The sequence below is a fragment of the Parasteatoda tepidariorum genome, chromosome 10 (genome assembly GCF_982258835.1).
Source record: "Parasteatoda tepidariorum strain Cologne lab strain chromosome 10, Ptep-v5.0, whole genome shotgun sequence".
NCBI classification, from domain to species: Eukaryota; Metazoa; Arthropoda; class Arachnida; order Araneae; family Theridiidae; genus Parasteatoda; species Parasteatoda tepidariorum.
The window spans coordinates 39,763,272-39,781,625 of record NC_141764.1 but is presented as its reverse complement, the minus strand read 5'-3'; the positions used below and the strand labels follow the sequence as shown (position 1 = coordinate 39,781,625).

At 29.8% G+C, this 18,354-nt stretch overlaps 1 protein-coding gene across 2 annotated transcripts; it reads right to left on the bottom strand.

Annotated features, from left to right (window-relative positions):
• Nucleotides 1–3,130: 3,130 nt before the first annotated feature.
• Nucleotides 3,131–17,740, bottom strand: LOC107442831 (uncharacterized). 2 transcript variants are annotated; one of them, XM_087154232.1, is made up of 5 exons: nt 17,594–17,740; nt 8,766–8,883; nt 7,113–7,225; nt 4,349–4,481; nt 3,131–3,316 (listed from the first exon to the last, which is right to left on the bottom strand). In XM_087154232.1, the coding sequence occupies exons 1-5, from the start codon at nt 17,622–17,624 to the stop codon at nt 3,175–3,177; spliced, it is 537 nt and encodes a 178-aa protein (XP_087010358.1). In that variant the 5' UTR covers nt 17,625–17,740; the 3' UTR covers nt 3,131–3,174. The 2 variants fall into 2 exon arrangements, with proteins under 2 accessions (XP_087010358.1, XP_087010357.1); XM_087154231.1 differs by lacking the exon at nt 17,594–17,740 and adding an exon at nt 10,964–11,006.
• Between the last annotated feature and the right edge of the window lie 614 nt (nt 17,741–18,354).

The following is an 18,354-nucleotide window of genomic DNA, read 5'->3' as shown; positions in this document are numbered from 1 at the left end:
AATTTTTGCACGCGCAATACAATGCCTAGGGGAACATATTTAAGGGAAGACGAATGAGGTAAAATGTTAGTTTTTAAAGAGATGGGCTTAAATGGTTCTCAAACTGTAAGAGAAGTAGAATGGTCTAAGTCTGCAGTGAATAGTTACCTCAGGATTCCTGAAAGCTAGGGCAATAAACAGCGTATTGGAAGGGGGGGGGGAAAGTCATCAACGCAAGAAAGATGAATCTGGAAGCCTGTTTGTCACTATAAGATGTCATCAGCACAAATTACAAATGAAATGTAGTTACCATTCAGCAGTCGCATGCACAACCATGCAGCAGAAGTTATCTAAGTAATAATCCGAACATTCAATTTAAAAATATTAAAGGAAAACCTCCGTTTAAGAAATTACACAAAGATGAACGTCCAGCATTTTCAAAGAAATCTTCTTAAGAAAGGTACAAATTGGAGTGGTGCGGTGTTTTCAGATTCATAGAAATTTAATTTGGGCTGACCAGTTGGCTGTCGATATTTTTTGTACGATTTACGGGCTGAATCTTACTTATTTTCCAAACTTCCCCTTGGTGGTGGATCCCTTGTGATTTGGGGTGCTTTTGCAGTAGGCAGTGAAGCTCCAATTAAATTTATACAAATTAAAATGAATTCAATAATGTATCAGGATATATTGAGGGATAATTTACCTCTTACAACATCCGGAGACTGGATTTTCCAATAGGACAATGCGACAGTCTATACTTCATACGAAAGCAAATGAGGTTAAGCCCCTTTAGTGGTCGTCTCGTTGCCCAGATCTAAATCCGGTAGGAAGCCTTTGGGACATTTGAGTAAGAGGCGTTTACAGATTTAGTCAACAATTCAAGTGCAAGTCGGATTTCATCGATGCAATTAAGATGTCTTGGAACAATATTGACACCAGCATTTTACCTATTTCATTTGGATCCATGAATGAGAGATTGATAAATGTAATTGAAAACAGAGGGTCTCACATAGATTACTGATGTAATAATTGTATTGACTTTATACTTTTTTCCAATTTATTTTGTGTTGAAATCTTATTATGACAAATAAAGTAAGAAGTTATATATTTTACAATAATTTTATTTTACTTTTGATGTCATTATGTCATAATCTCTAAGTCTATATTATAAAATAAAATCATGTAAGTCCATTCTTCTTACGTTTCATCGTTCTCATCATTGGCTTTATATTTTTTCCCTGCATTATTTCCATTTTTTTACTTTTTAATGTTTTGTCTGATGCTTTATCTCTTGAGCGTGGGGTAAAAAAAATCATAAAACTCAGTTTCAAGTTATTTTTAGTAAAGGTATGCTAGTCGTTTAAACTTTTTTCGATATTTTTTTCGATCGATTTTTTTTTATAGTTGGAAACCACTTTTATTAGAATCACACCAGCTAATAACAAAAAAATAACAAAAAAACATCATTATTCTACCCTTAAAACATTGGTATCAGTTGAATTAAGTTGCATGATATTCAAGGATTACGAATCATCCTCGGTTCGAATCCCGGTTCAGACATGAATGACCATGGAAGTAATGTATTTATATGTCCTATATGAACTTGTTGTTTTGTGCCACCTGAAGGGTTTCCACGTTAAGGGGATTATTAGGTAAGTTAGATACATTAAGTTTATGCGGATTTATTTTAGGAGAAAATTGAATGTCATAATCTTTATTTAATTTTAACAAAATTCGTTTCCTTGAAGAAGTGACTATAGTTATTTCGCCTCTTTGACGAAAAATTTGCTCGGAGCATATACCAGGGATAGTCAAAGAAGAAAAAAAGTCGTGATATTTAAGTATCCATTTTTTACAGTTCACTTTGTCAGTGTTTTGTTATATTCGTCAAGCGTTGTGTTGTTAAGAATCCAGAAAAAGAAATCGGTATCTCTTAGAAGATATATTTATATATTACCTTTGCTCTGATAATATCGTTATCTTTGCAAGGAATATTTACATTTTACTATTATTACTTTTCAAGATGCAACGTAACGAAAAATTGATCAGTGTAGTTTCTACAACACTTTTAATACTAACGCTACTAAGCATTTTATAAGTAAATCGGCAATCAGTAAATTTATCAAGATTCATAATTACACTGTTTTTTTTTTGTTTTTTTTTGCAATGAATTTATAAATTTAATATATACATCTTGTTTAAATTTGGGGTTTCATCTTCATTAAATACCATTTAATATTAGCTTTTACGAGTTAAAAGGTCAGCTTTTACCTAATCTATTATACGCTGTAAAGATTTCTGGATTAAATTACGGTAAAAGGGCCGGCACTTATCATGCCAGTACTTTTTACCGTAAAATCCTTTTTTCCGGAACATCTTACGGAAAAAATATCTGATATACCGTAATTTTTACTGTAATAATTACCATAAAGTAATAATTATCGTAAAGTAATAATTACCGTACAGTAATAATTACCATAATAATTACCGTAATTTACCGTTATAACTACTGTATACCTACAGTAATAAGTAACGTAAAATCACTTAATCACTCTAATGAATGACACATTACTGTAAAAATTACAGTATAATATTTTTAAGCAAAAATTACGTTTAAATGCAGTGTACGGTTGTTACAGTTTTACGCATTGTTACAGTTTTACGGTAAAATGCATTGTACCGATGATGCACTTTACACCATAATTTGATCCGCAATTTTTTTCCGTGTAGCTTTTACTTGATGCATTTTTAATTATGAAATTCATGTTCAATTTTTTTCTTTAATTTTAATAATTTTACGGAGAAAAAGTTCGCATTTATTTGTACAAAAATCTTAATTCATGCAATAATTTTTTCTTCCTCATTAAAACTAATATAATCAGATTTATATTTCATCAAAACTCGGTTTGTATTTCTCGGAAAATAAGGATTTCTTCACTGAAATTTTGATTGTATTGGTCCAAATCTTTTTTTTCATTCGTTATTTATTTTCGTTTGTTTTATGTGTTATTGCTTGTACTTTTTGGCACTTTATTAACCTTACTTACTAAAAACTATATATATATATATATATATATATATATATATATATACACACATCAAGTATTTCATGAGTAAAAAATACGAGAATTAATAAAAGTTGAGAGACATATTCAGTAAAAAACATTTTTTTTATTTCTCATATTAATATTAATTCTAAGAAGAATCAGGAATAATTGCACAAACACTATGTTGTAGATTCACGAAAGCCGTCATAACTCGGAGGAAAACTGGATACTCATTCTTACACTGCTCTTCCACTTTTGTGAATTGGCAGGCCATCATTTTGTCTATGTGTCTAAAACAAATGAAAAGGAATAATCGTTAATGGTTGATTGGATTTAAAAGATACATTTTGCTCCCAATGCTGTATCAAGCACATAAGTAGTCATAATACCAAAATGAAACAGTGGTATAGTAAAAACAAAACATAGCATAATGTATTGCTTTTGTTCCATATGGTACTTGGTCAAGACAGTCTCGCAAGCCATTGGCTTTTACAAATAAAGTCAGAAAGATACGCATATTGCTTGACAAGAGAGTACCGCAAAGGTGAAAGTAAGTATTAACTCAAAATCTCTCGGAGGGATGGCATCACCACTAATTAGCCACTTTCGCAATTGTGTCATGGATCTAATGGGGAAGGAAATTTCTCCACCCTGTACCTATGGTACTGATCAGCGATCGACCACAGGAATTTACGAGCACGTACATCACATGTACTCGGTGGGTCCTAGCTGTAAACCCTGGTTCTTCCTGATCGGAGTTCGATTCTCTAACCACTGCGCTACCACGGCCTTATAGTAAAAATAAAAGTGAATAACAAAACAGTACTATAAATTAATTTTCAAATAAAAGTAATAAGAGAGAAAATGATGACGTACAGAAATTGCTTAAAAGTTGTTAATTAAGAAGAATTGCTTAAAAGTCGTAAATTAAGAAATTTCTTAAAAGTTGTTCAACTGCAAAATTGTAATATTGCAAAAAAGGGCTGCCAACATTAAAAATTCGTATTCCTAATGTTGATATTTAACATCAGAAACGCCAATTTTTAAATTTTAACAATGACAAGTATACGGTTTGTATGGTTCAATAGAAAATGAAAGAAAATCGAATCATGATTTTAGGGAGAGAAAAAAATTAAAAGATTTTAAAACTAAACGGTACCTTTCGCACATTTCATAAAAAGATTATGTGCTAAATTTGACTTTAAATAAATTTTGAAAAAAATGCTTGTCGCTTAGGTTGAAAACGTTATTTGTAAAACATATATGTAATGGTCTTTGAAATTAATTGAACTAAATGTCCCAACATTTTATTAATGACTTACTTGCACAAAACTCTTTCGCTTTCAAGCGGGTCAAACGGATTAGAACCAGGCTTTCCTAAATCATTATAGTAATCCTGAAAACATTCTTTTCCAATATCAGTAAACATATCTCTACCACATTTTCCTTTTAAACCTGTAAAAATAAAGAAGTATTTTAAATTTAAAATGTAATACGAGTTTTCCGTGTTGAACACCTTTGACTACTTAGTCACATAGTTGTTCAAATACAAACTATATAGCTAAGCTGCGTTTTTATAAAATCAGGGTAAATGTGTGGCACTACGACAATTAGGATTCTTACTTCTTTCTGACATTCCTAAAGAAAGTAAAGATTAGCATCTAAATATATACATCTAAATATATATATATATCTAAATATATATATATCTAAATATATAAAAAATTATGTATAAGTGAAACACTCTCTGGTTCGCTAATAACTCGAGAACGAGACCACGGGTTTGGATCGTGTTTATGGCTGTCTTTCAAAGACTTCGTCATATGAAATGATGCTTTTTTTTGAGAATAACATGCGTTTCTCGCAGATGCTGTGAGTTTGTTAAGAGTTACTCATGATTAATCTTATCAAATTTAGCCTATTCAATGCCAACCTGTCTACGCTTAAGCTGAAAATGGGGCAAAGCGTCAATAAGGAGAAAAGCCACAGTTTTGGAAAAATGAAAAGCGTTTGTAGTCTAATTTTTTTTATATATAAACGTACTCCAATGATGGATTATCCGGACTCATAAAAGTTTGCAAAAACATATATTAAGGCAATTATTTTGATAATTTTTTATCTAGGTAGAATTCTTTTTTCCAAACTGATGATTTTCAAAAAGTTTCACAACTTTTAAAATATTTAAGTAATTTGTTCGTTACAAAGCCCAGATAATTCTTCCTGGTAAGTTGATTAATATAATTTAAAATCATCGCTTCACTTCAAGTGTAAAGCAATTAAACTGTGCCCGTTTCATTTTTCTGGGCGACTAATCTTTGAAAAACAATGTTATTTCAGCAGTTAGCAAATTTTAAAGGGATGGTATGTGGTTCGAGCACAGTATCGAAAATTTGTAATTTTATTCCTAAAAACCCTTTTTATAGTACAAGGTGTGCGCTTACATGGAATGAGAATTTTTACAAAATATTAAAAATATAAAAGCTGTCGAAACACTATAAAAAATAAACTATTTTAAAAGCTCGCTAAATTCATAATTAAAGTGCAGAAATAAATTCTAGCTTGTAAAGTTCGTTAATTTCGCGCAATTCACTCTTACCTTAAAAGCTTATATCAGAATTTTTATTCTAATATTTATATAATTCAGCAATTTTGCTGTAAAAATTAAATTATATAAGGTTTTTTGTTTCGTAAAATTTTACGATAAGAAGTATCAGCACGAACGTTACCGGTACTGTAATTTGTACTGAATCCCAAAATATGCAAAATGCTGTCCAAATACAAAATTCCACCAAACGTAATTCATTAGCTTTCGAATAATGTAGTATTTTACATATCTCAAGTAGTATGTTATCGATATCATACAAAATTTCGTTATTTCAATCAAAAATACATAATTCAAAATTATAAAAATATTTGTGTACTTCATAGTTTTCAAATTTTACTAATGTATATTAGTTTTTAAAAATATTTTCAAAAATACAATAAATAAATGTAATAAACATTTTTGAACTATTTTTGGACAAACAATATTTACAACCACGTTCAAAAGTTCAGAAATACTGCGAAATATGCATTAAAGCGGAAATTAACATTAAGTAGTCAAAACTTTTAATCACTCTCTTTCCTTAACTATTTGGAATGTAAATTCCAGATTGCAGTACCTTGCTTCCTTTTCTAAAGTTCAAAAATCTAAATGCAACGTGACTAAAAATATTGAATACACAAGAGAATTTGCATATTTAAAGGTTAGATTTATTAATCTGAATCGCAGTCTGATCACTAGATCTTATAAAGAAGTTTCTTCATATAGTTCCTCAGAAAACTTTTATAAAACTCGTCTATTAATTCAAATTTTATATTTTAATAAAATTACATTATTTAAAATGATGTAAAATTCTAATGCGTTACAATTCAAATTTTTTCGATAATTTTTAAATAAAGTAGCGAGCAAAACAATAATTATTTAATTTTGGATAAAAGGATTTTATAATTGTATGCAAAACTTTGTAATTCGTTTACAAAGTCTTCAAGATATAGTGAAATATGTAAAAAGTAAAATTAGCAATTAAAGTTTTAAACTTTCAACCACTGTCCTGCCTAAAGTATTGGGATCATATTTCTCAGATTGCGGCAAACCCTCATATATTGAGGGTCAAGAGTCCAAATTCAGGGGGGGGAGATAAGTTTATATTGAGAAAAGATGTTTTTGTGTTTGATTTCAAAACTTAAAACATCGTCTCAAATTACTTATAATATTTATAATATATAATATTTAAAATCATTATTAAGACTGACACTCAGTACGCGAAAATAAGTTATCCAATGTGTTTTGTTTTTTATTTCACGCACAGCGCATCTTTTTTCAACACTTATATTATTTTATGTCATGTTAATTATTGTTGAATGTTATTTTTGCTCTTGACTTGCACCTGTTTCATTTTTTCCTTAAAATTGTTATTGATTGATTTTCAAAGAAACTGTTGATATTAAAATACAAACTGTACTGATACAGGCTATTGTACAATGCAAAACTAGCAATTGAACGATAAGAGTTGTTCACAATCTTTTAATATAAAAGTATAATACCTTCAGTGCACACTTCATTCAAATTGTCATAATATTTCCTTGCTACATCAGCAAATCCTGTTTTACATTCTTCAGCGGCCTGTATCTGATATTTCGTAATAGTTGGTTCATATCTGGAAATGGAGTATTAGCTAATTACAAAAATAATGCGGATAAAATAATTTGTGCTACACTTTTCTGGTGATTTTTTGAAATATATTTAAAATATTTTTAATATGTTCAAATATAGTTACGGTTAAAGTTTATAAATCCGGTTATTATTAATACTCACCGGTCAATATTAATAATGACCGCTTCTTTTGTCACAGTGAGAAATAAAAAAGGGGAGATTTCCGTACCGTGATCTGTGACAGAATTATCGCCCAGTTATGGCAACTTAGTATACTTTGCAGTATACTTTGTCAAAATACTCGGTTTATTTTTGTAGCGCAATATCGAACAAATGATTGATAATGGCGTTCAAATTTATTCAACCGTAATAACGTTAAATGTTATTACTTATTGATAAAATGTAACACAATGTATTAAGCGTATATCATTATTTTTTCTTGCGATCAAGTTAAGTGACTAATTTATGCACCACGGTTAAAAATTAAATTATTCATTAACAAGACTAATTCATTAACGACTTCATGACACTAATTAATTGAATTCATAATATCTAGTAATTAAAAAAATACGACTCTTTCAGAATTTTTTTAACAAAGAATATGGTACTTTTTTTTATTCTTAAAATTATTAACCATATTTAAGGTATGGTACTTTATGGTTCAACATTGAACCGAGCCTTTCTTATACTGAGTGACTTATTTATTATGATTGCCTGATAGTAAGTGGTACAGTGATGCCTCTAGAGCTTTATTTAGGGCTGGCATACTTTAAAGCCATGAATGTAAGAGTTTGGCTAAGATAAGTCTGGATCGCTAAATAACGTTAGAGAACAAGTATGCAGTAAAAAATTCCAGATCCAATTACGGTAAAAAGTTCATTTTTACCGTAAAATTTTACGGAACATAAAATATCATATACTGTAATTTTTATTGCAATACATACTCTAAAATCACTGAATCACTGTAGTAAATAAATATTTCAGGGAACATTACTATAAAAAATATTGCGATAAAAATGAATATTATGGAGGCTGCAGTTAGGGTCCAGTATTTTTTTTACCGTAATTTGATATTTAATTTTTTATTGCGCTCGTACTGTGAAGTCAAAGATTTATCCCATTGGCTCCAGTGGAGGCTGTCATACTGCTGGTATTGTAAAGGAGAGGACTAGGAAACATAATAGAGACTTTAAATCTTTATGTTGCATTGGTCATTAAGGTCTCCAGATCTTAATTCTTTCGAGCATTTTCGAGATGAAGTTAGAAAAAGCCATTCCTTAAGAATCCTGCAGCTTCATACAGTTTAAAAAATGAGTTTTTTTTTCAAACATGGTTTCTAATGCGACCTATCAATGGCTCTTAAAAAGACCAAAGCTGTATTAAAGGCAAAATGGGGCCAAACATTGCATTAAGTGAACGGGATTAAAGTAGCCGCTCAGTCTACACTTTCTATTCCTCTAAATTTCAATTCAAGTTCTGAACCAAAAATATTTTTGTATGATACAAAAGAAAGTTGCGATTACGTATTTCAAGAAAGTACTCACTTGCACCATCCTCCACTATAATCAGCATTCAATCTGAATTTAAACACTTTAGCCAAATAGCAATAATAGTTTGATAAATAGTCAACTTCTTCTTCAGAAACGGCCAAGCCAACTACAACTGAAATAAAAAAAGATTGATATTATTGCGGACAGAACACAAATCAGTTTCACAAAATATCATTCATTTCAATTTTTATATGTTTGCCAAAAAGTCAAAAGGATGATTCAATGTTTTTTCATTCAAAACTTACTATTTCCAATGATAAAAAGGTGCAAAATTATTCAAATATTTTTGATCTAAATATTGCGGGAATATACAAGATGTTTCATGGCTTTGTACACATTTTTAAAATCCTTGGGGAAAATAAAGCAACAACAAAAAAATAAATATGAACATTAGTTTTCTCAAATAAATATTTTGGTTGAGGAAAAGGAAATGAAAGCTGTCTAATTACTGTTAAGAAACTGGGAGGAGAAATATCAAAACCAGTTTGATTAACTGATTAAATTAAACTAGTAGGTATTCATAATAATCGCCTTTAAACTTCTGTTTTCTTCAATGAAACATGTTTTCATGATTTCTGTATCGTCTTTTTCCCTAGTGATTTGATAGATTTCAAAATCACTTCTGTTTTTTTTCTCACTTAAATATTTGTTTGCATTATTTGCACTCCTAATGAGTATTTTTTCAGCTTCATTTTTGAAAGGGATTCCTGAGAGACATATTAAAGGTTAACTGTATTTAAAAAAGAAAAAAAAAGAAAACTTTATTTAATTGTATTTATTGTATTTGATGACTAATAAATATATCAGCCGCAGTTAATACTATAGATTATTCACATAATTCTAATTCTCCTTTGACCAAAAAGCAAAAATATACGTTAAAAAATTAAACCAAAACTTTACTTCCATAACTTAGACTTTCAGAACAAAACACGAATAACATAGGGTTGGATAGGGTAGCCAAGATTTGAAGGCCTCTTGGAGCAAAATTGTTCGATACTGAAACTGCCAAATTTGATAAAGATATTTCATGTTTAGTTGTGTTTAATATATCATTCCTAAATATTCACAGATATACTATTTTATTATAAATTATTATTTTTTTTAGAAAACGCCAAATAGTTCGGTCTTATCACACCAGAAATAAGACGGGGTGCACATGTTAACTCTATAATGAATTTATAAATACTAGAATTTCATGGGGCAAACAACAGACATTTCTACCTTATATGACAATTTAAAAGAAAAAAAAACATGTATGTAATTTACATGTGATGTAATCAAGGCCGCACTCAAGGAAAGGGGAGAGAGACAATTATCTCAGATCCTGGACTGAGGATCCCAACCAAAATTCATTACAGAAATATAGTGTTTATAAATCAGTTTTTTTTAAAAAATTGCATAGCATTTCTTTATATCGATAAGAAAACTACAATTTTCTATAAAGGATCTTCAAAAATTCTACAAAATATAAAAAATGAAGCTTTTTGTGTTTTGAGGAAAGGGTCCACAATAAATACTGTTCTGAGGCCCATAAAATATTTGTTCAGCCTTAGTTATAGTTGTTTTTTTCATTAGCTGTTCTGCAGTTTTCGTGAGTCCAGCCAACATAGACACACATCAAGGGGAGGGGTATTAACCGGTCGGGGTAGTTTCCGGTTGTACCAGGGAATACCAGGATGGTAGAGCTTGAGAGTGGATGCTATTTAAACAAAACAGAACAGTGCTACTATTGGTCTAAATCCTTATTGTTTGTTAGGGTATAAATCTTCAATAAACATATAATTAGTTGCACTAATATGATGAACTAAATATGATACAAATAAAAATTGCTTTTTTTTTTAAATATAAGATCAATAGAGAGTTGACAAAGCAAAACAAACTTATCAACACAGACACTGTGAAATAAATTAACTAACAACAACACGCCGATAAGGCAAATCTTTCTACTTGACTAATAAAGTGTAATTCTGAGTTTGTCCGCTAGAAAGCAAAACTAATTTTGACACAATCGATGTCACTCACTCACTCTTTTTTTTCACATTTAAATTTGGAATGAAACATAGAGCAGAAAATATGACCAGCAACAAGAATATTAATATTGTTTCTTCATTTAACTTCTAATAATTGAAACAATTCAATGAAAATATATTTAAAGTCAAATATACATGAATTTTAAAAAAAATCATACATACTGCATAAAACTAATCCGCTGAACCCTTTCATGATGTCTGTGTGTAGTGAATGAGTGAAGAATCAAATATGCAGAGATTTTTATGCAAACTTAAAATGAAAATTGACAGCTGTGAAAAAAAAAGATACAATTCATATATTTACGTTGATAGCTACAATGACCTTCAGTCAGGGTTGAACAGCGAAGTCATTCCCGTCGACGTAAATACGCAACGTAAAAATAAAAATAATAAAACAATAAAACTGATAAAAACGCTTTCCGAGAACGAAATATTTCAATTAGTTGCTATGCTGCATATACTCTGCATTTCATGTAGCTTTTTCATTTTATTATCATTTACTCTTTCATTTGTTTTCCTCGAAATACTGAAAGAAAAATTCGGCACTGTTTCCACTGTAACATTTTATAATTACTATTATTCGTAACATAGTAGTAACATATTAGTACAGTGATTCTCGACCACTGTGCCGCCAAATTCTTAAAATGTGCCACCAAATATTAGAAATGATACAATAAAAATTATAATGTTTTTTTTTATTATGAGTAAAGTTTAAATTAAAGAAAAAGCTTTAACCACGTGAACATCTTTGACGGCGATTGTATTGTCGCTGATAATCTTAAAATAAGATGGAAGTGTTTAAATTGTATATGACACAAAATTTTAAAAAATGTCGTAAGAGATAAACATTAAAGTAAGCTATGCAATTAATAAACAAATTAGCAAAGGATAACTAAAAAAAACAAATAAATAAAAAACAAATTAGCAAAGGATAACTAAAAAAACAAATATATATAAAAAACAAATTAACAAAGGATAACTAACAAAAATTAAGCTAACAATTAATAATTAGCAAAAAAAACTAGTTAACAAGAAATCACAAAAAAAACAGTTAATAATTATAGAAAACAAGCTAACAATTAATAATTAGCAAAAAGTAAATAACTGTTACTAACTAATAAAATATTGGTCAAAAAAAATATTTAATCCCTTAATAAATGTGCTTTTGAAGTACATATTATTTTATTTCACATTCAAAATTATTATCACAAACTATTTAACACAGTGTAAAATAGGTAATTAAACAACTTTTAATTTAATTTTTTTCATTGTGTACCGTCAAATTTCGAAATCGTTAAAAGTGTGCCCCAACGAAGAAAAGGTTGAGAATCACTGTATTAGTAACATATTATTATAACATATTTTTGTTGAAAATTTTTAAGCGAGATTATACTGGGGAATAAATTAAACTGACTGACCTACACTATTTCTCTTCCAGAAACTACTAGTAATTGGCTTTATTTAAATCAAATTCCTTAAAGTCCAAATAAAATATATAAATAATATATTATGCCTTTAATATTAATATATTTATTATTCCTTGAAACATGAAGTTATGTAAGCAATTAATAAATTAATAATGGTAAATTATCAAATGAAGTATTTTATAAATGCTAGTATATGCTGATGATTTTGATGTAATAGCTCGTTCCTTTTTCTGCCCTGAAAGAGGCATTTCTTGCCCTTGAGGTGGCTGCGAAACAAATGGTCTTAGTCATGAATGTAGAAAAATCAAAATACATATTATTCTCAAGAAACAAAGTCCCACACTCCTCTCTTGTGACAGATTCTTATATATTTGAAACAGTAAGGAGTCTTACTTACATAGGATCAATTATTACTATTGATAACAGAATGTCCCCTGAAATAAAAAACCGACTCTAACTATCAAATAATGTCTAACCTAACTGGCGAGTCTAACTGTCTATGGGCTGAGAAGATTTATGATATCTAGGTTTCCTTCTGGAAAATTAAAGTTCCTAATTTACAAAATTTTCGTCAGGCCTGCAATGATATATGCTTCTGAAGCCTGGAAAATGTCAAAACTGGAGAAAAATTGTATCGCAATTGTGATGCCACAATTGGCATTACATATTTATTTTCTATCCTTTTAAAATATCTTTCATTGCTTAAGCTTATTTTTATTAATAGAAGAATTATATTTAAAATAAATCAAAAACTTAATCTTTTTAAATGAACATAAAATATCTATTTCTTCTCTTCTAAATCAATGTAACGTATACTTTTACTTCATTATTATGCAGACTTATTCATTCACTGTCGCCTCTAATCGAAAACAAAAATCTATTTATAACTTTTTAGTCTAAATTTCCAACTGCTAAATGTTTCGGTTGAATGGTTGCAATAATTCTCATAAATTTGTTGGCGACTCGTGATCGCCAAGGTATTCTTTTAAACCCATCTTGATATGCTAGTTGGCTTTGTTTTGGTTATGATATATTATAATAAATCGCCAAATTATGGATCTCCAACCCATACTTTCTACGTCCGTTGGGATTAATTATATTCACTTGGAATTCAAAATTTGTGATGACTAGGAGTCCCCTTTGGGGGGTTCCTGTCCCAGTCATCCTAACGGTTCAAAAAGATATGCAATCGTAACAAAAACTTCTTAATGTGGAAGTTATATTTCCTTGATCCCTTCAAGGGATTTATTTTTGATAATTGGTAATTATCATGATGATTTGTATTGATGGCCATTCTCTACAGTCTTCAAGAAATATTGCTTAATAAATTGGATTTTCATATTCACGATTCATGTTAATTTCCTGGAGACTTTCATTTTGTTTCATCCATTTACTTTTATTAATGGCCTAAATGAAGAATCATGAATTCCACTATACGAATATTGGCGGCTACTGACGGAGAATCAAAACTTCCGTCACAGCAATATTTGCGAGATAGATTTTGCGGAGTATATTTGGTGGTGTAAAGGAAAACAATAACTGGAGAAGGAGATTTAATTTCACACTGTTCAAGATTTATAAACAACCTGGTGTTGTCTAATACATAAAGAGAACTAGAATGAATTGGATGGCCCACTTGATTCGAAAGAGTGATGAGAATACAATAAAAAAAGATATTGCTTTTTAAACCCACTGGAACACGAAAGCTGGGAGGGCGGTGATTGAGAAAGCTAATTCGGTGGAGTCTGATTTTTTGGCAGTTTATGAAACGAATTGGAGATAAAAGATGAATCGGTATGGAGAAATCTTCAGGCATGGGCTCACTTTAGGCTGTCTGTCCAACTATGAGGAGGATGATTTTATAAAATGCCGCGATGAGTCGTTTTAAAGGTCATTATGGGATATCATCGAAATTTTGATAATATTCATCACACTCATTTAAATGAACCAATATTCAACAATAAAAGCTGTTACACATGTTTTTCAAATATTGAATATTTCATTTTATAATTACTGCCTTTTTATTAACTCGCATTTACGTCTAAGAGGATGAAATTATTTAATGGGAATCCAGACTTGCAAGAAGCACTGATGTGCAGTCTTCCTCTATGATGACGATGCAAGTTTCAACCGTTTAAAAGCAAAATTTATAGTCATTTTGTCACTAAATTGAATTAATTATCAAAATTCTAACCACTTTCTTGCTAAATATAGTACTTAATATTATGTCTGACGATGCAATAAATTTCTTAAATTCCCCTATAAGTTCCAGTGCAAAGAACCATCATCGTTTTAATCCAAATTCTGTTTACTTTCCGATTCATTTTTATTCCTTCATTAAAGACGTTTTTGAATACATAAAATTTTTTTTGTACATGGTTTATTGTATATTTTAATTTAAAATTATTTCAACATGTATTTATTCTTATTTTGCGCATTGGTTTCTATTAAATAGAACCAGAACTATTAACAAGCCATACAAGATAGCTTCAACCATTGTTTACATAGATGGCATTACTTACCTGGAAAGTAGCATAACTTATGCGGCAATCCATTTTAGGATATTTGTATAGCCTTATTTTCGACAGTTAAGTCACTGTTCTAGTTCACTCTCTTCCGTTTTTAAGAATTTTGCAATCTTTATTAATTTTTTTTTCTTGTTAAGGCTAAAAGTTTAGCATAAGTGTATAAAATATTTGTACTAAATAAGTATTTGTATTTTGAACAACTGAAACATGTGATTCATTTATATAAATAAATCATTTTGTTTACCTTTTTATGTTTGGTTTCGTCAATACTATAGTATTGATAAAAACTGTACGCAGAAGTTGTTGTTGTTAATTTACGTCGCACTAGAGCTGCACAATGGGCTATTGGCGACGGTCTGGGAAACATCCCGGAGGATGAGCCGAAGACATACCATCACAATTTTGATCCTCTGCGGAGGGGATGGCACCCCCGCTTCGGTAGCCCGACGACCTGCGCGCGAAGTCGAGCACTTTACGGTAGCACGAGGACCAATACCGCACACCCTCGGTCCCTACGCAGACTGATGTACGCAGAAGTAGACGAATAAATTCTCAATGCAGTTTGTTTAACAATAAGTTTTCGTGGTGTTTTACTCAGAGTAGCTCAAGCGCGAAACAATTTCAAAAACTATTTCTGCCACAAAAATAATTTGGCTTCGATAGATTTTAGAACCACATTACCTTTTGTGTTGCACTCAAAATTACTATGATAACATGAATGTTCGTGCCTAAAACTTATTACTGGAGTAGACTTCTCATATGCAATGATAAAAAAATAAATAAAATTAATTATTATCAACTTACAGCGGAATTTTTTGTTTTCTTGCAGAATGTAAGTGGTGGAGGAATAATCAAGAAAATTGGTGAAAAAATCAAAGTCGGAGGTGAAACCTTGAAAAATGTATTGTTCTTGCTACGTATGCCACTTACCAATATCAGCAAGCTTGCTTGATATCAAGCGGATTTTTAAGGGCAGAGGATGGGTTTTTTTATTTTTCAGTGAAGCCATCCATGGCCAAAAATACGATTTTGCCAAACACACACGTAACTACTCGTTTTACAAGGAGGTCTCATTTACGCACCTTTCATTCATCCGGAGATCGTAATTTTGACCTGAACCAGAGCACGATCAGTACCCCAAGAGGTACAGATTTGTTATGAGAACTTGGAGGACTATGTGACCTCGACAGATTTAACGTGCACCAGTTACCATTTAATGCATGGGGATTCTTCATCCAGCTGGATTCGAACACCCGTTTTCGCAAACCCGAGTCCAACGTCCTACCAACTAGGCTTCCCAGGTAAGTTTATCCGCATTGCATTTTACAACAATTCTGACATAAATGATTTTAGGTTACAATTAAATTATTTCGTCTTAAATTAGGTAGAGTCTTGTTGCCGTTAGAGTGTTCGTAGAAAATATTTTTGGTCTCCTTAACACAGTAAGCATAGATGCTTAGTCAAAAAAGTTTCTTCGAAGATTAGTTAGTTGTAATTATTGTTCTTCGAATAGGAATTATGGGGAAAAATTAAAAACAATACACAACTCCTAGATTTTAAATAAGGATTTAATTACTAATAGCTATTGTGATTCGATGTCAGGTTGCTATCTTAACCACATTTCTTGAATTTAACTCATTTATTTAAGGATCAAAAATATCTACTACTAAAGAAGAACCCGATGTTAAAAATATAAATTTGACTTTCAGTACGCAATATGTAATTCATTTTGGGTCAGTTCAAGTGGTTTATGAGAAAAAACTTTTTGATTCAAATATTTTAGTATACTTTTGGTATATGACATGCCACTGATATTCTACAAGAGCTTGAGGCCGAAACTCATTCTTTGCTATTGGGTTAAATTTTGGAAGCTGGAAAACTTACGATCTTGTATTCCCGAGCTGTTTTAATAATCTCATACTTTTAAGATCCTTGCATTATTTATTATTTTAAGTTTTTAATTCTAATTAATGTATTATTTATTTTAAGTTTTAAAGTTGCATATTCTAAAACTCGTGGTCAGTAAAGCATTTTTACTACAGTATGTAAGCTTCAGTTTCACAAAATAAATTTAATAAGCGAGAAGGGTTCTTTATCTCTAATAAAATTAATATTGAAAAAAATAGAATGTGAATTTGAGCACCAAACGGGACAAGAATGTTAATCTTTACTATATTCTTTTAAACTTGGTCACATTTATTAAATAATATATTTTTGTACTACAGTTTATGGAAACTTCAGCTTTACAAAATGAATTTATTTACTAATATGAGCTTAATTTTCTATTTACTATAATCTATTTACTTGTTCAAATTTATAATGTGATTTTGAGCACAAAAAGTGGCAAAACTTAAAAAACATTAATTTTAACTGCATTCTCATTAGACGTGGAGACTTTTAATTAGTATTGTATTTTTTTCACTTATTTATTACTGTTATTTGTTTTACTTATTTATTACTATTATTTTTCTTACTTGCATTTCATAGATATTATTCTATGTTAAAATCTATTCACTGATTCATAGAATGTGACTAAAGGGTATAAACATGGCTACCTCCAAAAAATACTAATTTTTAATGTATTTTTCTAAGATTTGATCACTTTTAATAAATGAACATCACTTTCAATTTTTTTATAAAAATTACAAGCTTCAGTTTCACAAAATAAATTTCTTCTAACTAAAATGAGACGTCTAGCACTATAGTTCCTAAAAATGATAATTTTTTATAACTTTCTTTTAAAAAATTATTACATTGAACAAGTGATGTATTTTCTATTAAAATATATTTAAAGCTCTAAACAAAAATGTAACAAACGACAAAAAAAATATACTAACCGCAAAAAACTAATCCAGTGAACCACTTCATGATGTTTTGTCTTTTAAGCGCCGAAAGAATTGAACCCTCAAAAATTTTTGAACAAATTTAACAGCAAATTTGGCAGTTATTCTTAAAATATTCTAATCAATATACTGCATATAAAAGAGAAGCCACTTTTGAAGATGCAAACACGAAATATAAAGGGGGAAAAACATAATAAAAACTGAGTGTTTTATTTATTTTATTTCTTATTTGATTTCCGTTAAGTACAGACTTTGCACGGAAGTGGTATACGCTAACTTGTTTCCGGCCATGTTGTAACAGGAGTCATATGGATCTCAATATTTCTAATATTATTGTTTTGATTATTTAAATAAGAAATAAATAAAACAATTAATTTTAAAATGCCAACTCACATCGCTTTTTTAAAGAACACGATATATAATTTGGGTACTATAGATTACCGTATGTCTTAGCTTTTAAGATATATTGTGTCTTTAAATTTAAAAAAAAACTTTAAAAATAAATCAAATATATACTAGCCATGCATAATTAATTGATAGTTTTATTTTTAATTTATCCCGCTTCTAAGGCTAAAATATTTCCTGATTATTTTATTATAATCAGTTAACTGAATTGGAATTCATGTGAACCATAATAAATTAAATCTTTAGTTAGGAAGGTTGCCTTATTGAAAAATTATTTGCTAAATCGTTTTGGAAGGGAATATGTTATATACAGTTTTATTTCTGAAAAACAAATTGATCACATAAGTTGA